The 6,000-nt window shown below is 38.9% G+C and overlaps 1 protein-coding gene across 1 annotated transcript; it reads right to left on the bottom strand.

Annotated features, from left to right (window-relative positions):
• Positions 1 to 343: 343 nt before the first annotated feature.
• Positions 344 to 5,649, bottom strand: LOC131991458 (solute carrier family 23 member 1-like). Its single transcript, XM_059356914.1, has 12 exons — positions 5,602 to 5,649; positions 4,958 to 5,104; positions 4,550 to 4,707; positions 3,915 to 4,074; positions 3,523 to 3,704; positions 3,159 to 3,279; positions 2,909 to 3,065; positions 2,519 to 2,772; positions 1,369 to 1,533; positions 1,172 to 1,280; positions 937 to 1,032; positions 344 to 830 (listed from the first exon to the last, which is right to left on the bottom strand). The coding sequence occupies exons 1-12, from the start codon at positions 5,647 to 5,649 to the stop codon at positions 580 to 582; spliced, it is 1,848 nt and encodes a 615-aa protein (XP_059212897.1). The 3' UTR covers positions 344 to 579.
• Positions 5,650 to 6,000: the final 351 nt, after the last annotated feature.

Here is a 6,000-nt window from a genome sequence, read left to right as displayed (position 1 = left end):
TGGAGGAAAGAGAGGAAGATTGAGATCTCTGTTTGCTTTCGCAGAATGAAACACAATAACAGCTAGGGGCTTTGCTGCTGTGGGTTTTTATGCAGCTGCCTCGATCAGTGTGGAGATAGGGCTGTGTGATAATACATTTATCCACAGGCTAAATTTAATTTCCTTTGAAAAAGAATGCATTATTCTAGTTTTTTGTCTCTGTGTGTGACCGGTTGTGAGTTATTGGAAGAATAAGAGTGATGGAGCAACATAGTAACACTTTGATCGTTTCGTAGTTATTTTTTAATTGGTGTTGACAGAATGAGAGAGCTCCAGTTCACACAGATATTTTTATTTCTCTCTGCGTAGTCAGACTTAAATAGTGGAAAAATTATATATACATCATAAAATAAACCCACTGTCAGCAGCTTTGGTACATATTGGTCAGTATACTTATTGTTATCACATTATCAACCTGTGATTGGTAGTATAAAGATCCCAAAACAATAATTCTGTGATCTTTGCTTAGAAACAGCAAAGTGACCTTAAAAGAGAAACAAACACATTATTACACCATTTGTAGTTCAGCATACTGGAAAGCTATAAAGCAGCTTCATCAACACCCAGTTGCTCACTCCCCCGGCCCTGTGGCTTATTGTTGTCTTCAGACCTGTCCTCAGATCTGTTACCCTTCCATGGACAGAAGGGGACGTAACGAATCCAGGATTGGGATGAGAGGCAGGAGGTTATGCCAAAGGGGAGGTCATACACCTCTTCTGTTCCCAAAGTGTAGCTAGAGTCCTCAAGGTGTACTTTGTCCCTGGTTGAGAGGCCACGCTCACGTTTGGTCCCTAAAACAGTAGGATTAGAACGATATTAGAACATACCTTTCCTTATAATAACACACATATAGTTTGCATTACCGTGCATTGAATGCTATCTGATTGAATGACTTACCAGGAATTGTGTTATCTAGGAAGAAACCAAGAAACCCTCCAACGAACATATGTGTCGTCAACAATATGTGTAACACTTGGTCTACCTCTTTAACACCTGAGTTACACAACGAGTGCAGGAGAGAGAGAAAATATTAATGCTATGCAGTCAAAATACTTTCATCACTTAGTGTACTAACCAAGTTTTTTAAAAGAAATGAATAAAAAAATGAATTAAATGTGCTTGTAGATTGTACCTGTTTTTAAGAAATCCGGATTTTTCATTAGCCAGTTCGGAATGACGAGTGCACAAAACATGGAAAAACCAAAAATAAATATGTTCCTGGAGGAATTCATGTCTGTGGACTGTAAAATGTAGACTTGTCAGCAAAATCCTTAATAGTAGCAAAGCATCTGGAAAAAAAACTTGTCTGAATGTGAAATCATATATTACCTGAAGGTTAGAAATTCCTGCTGCAGTTATGACTCCAAACATGATTAGGAACATTCCTCCCAACACAGGGGTGGGGATGGTTGTGAAAATGGCCCCAATTTTACCCACCATCCCGATCAACATCATGAAAAATCCACTCAGAAGAATCACTGTACGGCTACCAACCTGGTGTCAAACAAACAAGTTGTATGAAATAGAATATTTAATATTATTTTTTTAATATATTAATTATGAAATCATACAGTATAATTAAGAACTGTCAATGAATAGTCTAAACTCAGTTATATACTTGAATTGTATAGAAAAAAAGGCATTTGAATATGAATGTGAAATAAAAACAATTTACTGTTTCAAATCAAAAATAAGGCAACAATTAGCTTGTTAGTGCATCCATGCTACATTGGTTACAGAAAATGAGGCAAGCAAAGTTGTCACTCTTGGTGGATTGTGTGTAGATGGGGATTTCCGTTGTTCAATTTTACTTATTTAGCAGCTGGATAATTAGGTAGCTAGGGAAGAAGAGGTCCACAGTCTTTCGATTAAGATTTACAGTATATTACATTATTGTATAATTATGTAGATATTTTAAATAAGATGTTTATGTTCAAGGAGCCATGCCTCTTGCTGCATTGGTTTGCCCTCTTATGGATATAATAGGCAAAAATTACGGTAACGCTTTATATTAAGGTCCTTGTAATAACCATTAATTAACAAGTAATAAGGCCCTTGTAAGTCCTTACAAGATGCTTATTAACATTATTGTGTGTTTATAAGCTTATATAAGTGTTAATAATGGCATTACAAACACCCATGACCCACCCATTATGTCTTTGCCATGCCTTTATTAATCTTATTTTGTTTGCTTATTGATATTAAAATATACTTTATTGCTCATCTATTATAAGTTAACTATAAGTTAACTATGCTTTTTGCAACTACCGGATCTAAAGCGAGAACAATGCCTTATTACTTGTTAATTAATGGTTATTAAGGACCTTATTATAAAGCATTACCAAAATTACTATTCGAATAGTTCGAACCAATAGGAATTTTAAAGGAATATTCAGCTGTCATTTTTTTGGCTCATTTTGACAGCTATGGTATAAATGAAGGTTAAACTGTAGGATTGGACATCAATATCATATGTTACCTTAGTGATACCAAGGGCAGCCACATTCTCACTAAATGAGGTAGTGCCGTTGCCTGTGCCAAGGGCTCCTGCCAACAAACAGCCGAGCCCTTCAATACCAATGCCCCGGCTGATGGCATGCTTGGGGGGAGGAGGGGCCCCTGACAGCCTGGCACATGCATGGTAGTCGCCCACAGACTCTGCCATGGAGCATATTATTCCAGCCATCATTCCAAAAACACCTGCCAGGCTCACAGCTGGCATGCCCCACTGACCTGAATGAGAAGTCAAAATGTTGATTATTAAATAGTCTATAAAAAATACTATAATGTTGTGAATATTTGAGTCTACACCCACTATACCCCTTGTCTTCCCTTATCTCCCTGGCAGATACTATTCTTTTGACCTTACCAGGATAAGGAAATGTAAACCAGGGAGCTTCATTCAGCACATTTCCCTTCACATCAGTGCGGGCGAGGTGGCCATATTGGGCTGGATCAGATGGTAGGACATCATAGATGGTTAGGAGGTAGCAGACTAACCATGAGATCACCATGCCCAGCAGAATCTAATCAATATCTATTATTAGTATCAGTGTCAGTATTTCTGGGTAACCCTAAAATATAACAAAACATTGTTTTAACAATTACAATCAACATACAGGCATTATCTGGAAGATGTAAAACTTAGAGGTGTGCAGTTTCTTAGCTTTACTATATGCAGGAACAGGGATCGGTATGCGGCGGAGGTACTGGGAGAACAGGATGATCAGCACCGTGGTCCTATGTGCATGAGAAGAACTGTCATTAGCATAATGGTGCAAAGTTAGAGCCTGACATCAAACTTTTGTCTCATCTCAATTTCAAGAGTTCCAAGGCCTGTAGCTATAAGTTACAGCTTTAGACATATTTTTTGGCCAGGCAAAATGTACTTCTTAAGCTGCTACAGCTGGTTCACACAGTGAAAACCCTTTACCTTTTAACTGGGCAAAGAGCTACTCATTGTTTTAGCAAGCAATTACATACATAGCAGAGATGCCCCAGTGGCTGCCAACCTTCTCTCCAGCTGAATCGTACAGTGACAGGCCTATAAGAGAAACTGTGGGGGCAATGGTTAAGGGACCAATGAAGCGCATGAGCAAGCCGATGAGGCCAGTAAAACCGACCAGGATCTGGAGGAGAGAGGCCACCATGATTGAGCCCTGCAGCTGTGGACAGGAACACAATAATATAGATCATTAGCATCGACATCACCACTCTCTCCTGGGCCGAGAGTAACACAGACTATAACACCGGCTACTTCCTGGAGCGGAAACTACAAGAGTTCACTGAATTCATCATCAGCCCTATAGAAATGCTGGTTTAAGTCTCTGTTGTCTTTTAACAATTCGGTGGATGCGGTGTTTGGGCTGGCTCACTGTTCTCATGCGGGTCTGCCACACTTCTATGAAGAGAGGTGAGGAGGTGTTGACCAGACTGGCGTTCTGGGTCCAAGCTGGGCACTTCCACTCTGGCATGGACAACATGGCCATGGCAGGGGTAACCAAAGAAAATGTACCTCCCTGCAGGATGGGAAGCCTACAGGTGTGACATAGACAGAAACAGTTTTCTAGAGATAGCCACCATGCTGGGAAAAGAGGAGGTGTTTTGCCAAAGGGTGGGGAAAAACATGAGAGATTGCTTTGTCAAAGATTAAAAGATTTTTGGAAAAAGTGTTGACCTGGGGGAAACAAAGCAGTCCTGTTTATTTGGGTGGAGCGGGAATGGCTCCTCCAGTTTGTTAGATAAAGAGAGGCGGATAATAATTTTGACTTGGAGGTGCAACCAGTAACTTGAACTATGACATAATAATGAAGTAAAACCTAATATGAGCTAATCTCTATAGACAGATAATACATATGAATGGAGATGCTAAATCAATATAAATTAAACTTTTAAACTTTTATGGTCTCAGTGAAGGTCTAACTTATGTAACAAAGATAATCTCAACTATCTTGTCCAATCTTTTTGCAGGGTGGTGAGTAGTGGCGTGAAGTAGCACCATCATTCTGACCTGACACCGAAGGTGACCTGCAGCATGGTGATCAGGCCAGAGGCAAAGAAAATGGTGTTAATGAGGCGACTCTGGGTCAGGCTGTCGTGCTGCAGACACAGCCCCTCCGAGAGGATGAGGGGGATGGAGACGATCGCACCAAATGCTGTCAGGTAATGCTGCACAGGACAGGAACAGTAATGAAATGAAAGAATGCTCGTCAAAACAGCATACAATCTGCATTTAGAGTAATTGACAGCTTCTATAGTTCTGCATGCTACAATGATGGTGGTAATGCATTATCTAGTGAAATAAATACAAGTTTTATCATGTTATTGACCCAATTACAGTGTGATTCACAACAACAAAAAAGTTCATAAGACATTCTCAGAGATCTTTTTACAACTTTGAAATCCCTGTCACACCCACCTGAATGGCCAGAAAAATACAAAGGTACCAGGGTGGAACATCAGTCACACGATAGGTTGGTTTATTGTTGTCTTCCTCTGCCACAGAGTTGCTCCCACATGTCTTTCCCTCCTTTTCTCTATGTTGATCATTGACTTGTTCTTCAATCTGCAGCAACAAATAGAAAACATGCAGATGATAATAAAATCACTTCTTCTCAGGTGATTTTTTAAATCCAGACCTAAACATCTGCAGTTAATGTAGATAAATCATTTAAGTGATATTTTAAGTATACTGAAACAGATTTCAGGTAGATGGACATCATAGATGACAGACTTATGGTTTGCAAATGTTTAAAGTTATAAATCAAATACATTTTAAAATAAATATTTTTTCTAGAATAAATGAGTATGATTCTAATCAAAGCTTACTATTATTTTATGCTTTGTTGGCCCCATGTGAGGGCTGTGTGAGCTTTGAGGAAATTTCAGCAAAAGTTAAACAACTCTTAGTAATCTTGCAACCTAAATTACTATTATTATTATTATTCCCACTTGTCTAAGACCTTGGCCACTGTTTAGCAGAAGTAATCAGAACGCAATCCCAACTATTTAACAAGATGTCCAAATATGGTATATTTTACATCAATAAGTTGTTGTACTTACATCAAATGCAAGATTGTCAACTCCACTGCTTTGCTTCCGTTGAGCCATCGCAACTCCAGTATAAAAATATGATTATAACAATAACTTGTCTAAAAAACAAAAAGACAACCACAGACAAACAACCAGGCAGACTAAATGCTGAAGAATCAAAGGAATAGGACAGAACAAAGTTCAGCTTACTATCCCTTAACTTACACAATATACGTTAATTATTACTATCTAACTAAATAAACTTTTACTGCCACTTATAAGAGAATCACAGGCTTAAAAGTGATAAGAGCTGTGTCTGCCCTACAATGGTTGGCGACATGTCCTGGGTGATCGGCTCCAACCCCCGCGACTTGAGTTTGGATAAGCAGTTAAGAATAATAGATGATAGATAGATCTTGCCATGTTTAG

The sequence above is a fragment of the Centropristis striata genome, chromosome 18 (genome assembly GCF_030273125.1).
Source record: "Centropristis striata isolate RG_2023a ecotype Rhode Island chromosome 18, C.striata_1.0, whole genome shotgun sequence".
Taxonomy (NCBI): Eukaryota; Metazoa; Chordata; class Actinopteri; order Perciformes; family Serranidae; genus Centropristis; species Centropristis striata.
Note: the sequence above shows the minus strand (reverse complement) of the source record. Positions and strands in the feature narration are given on the sequence as shown.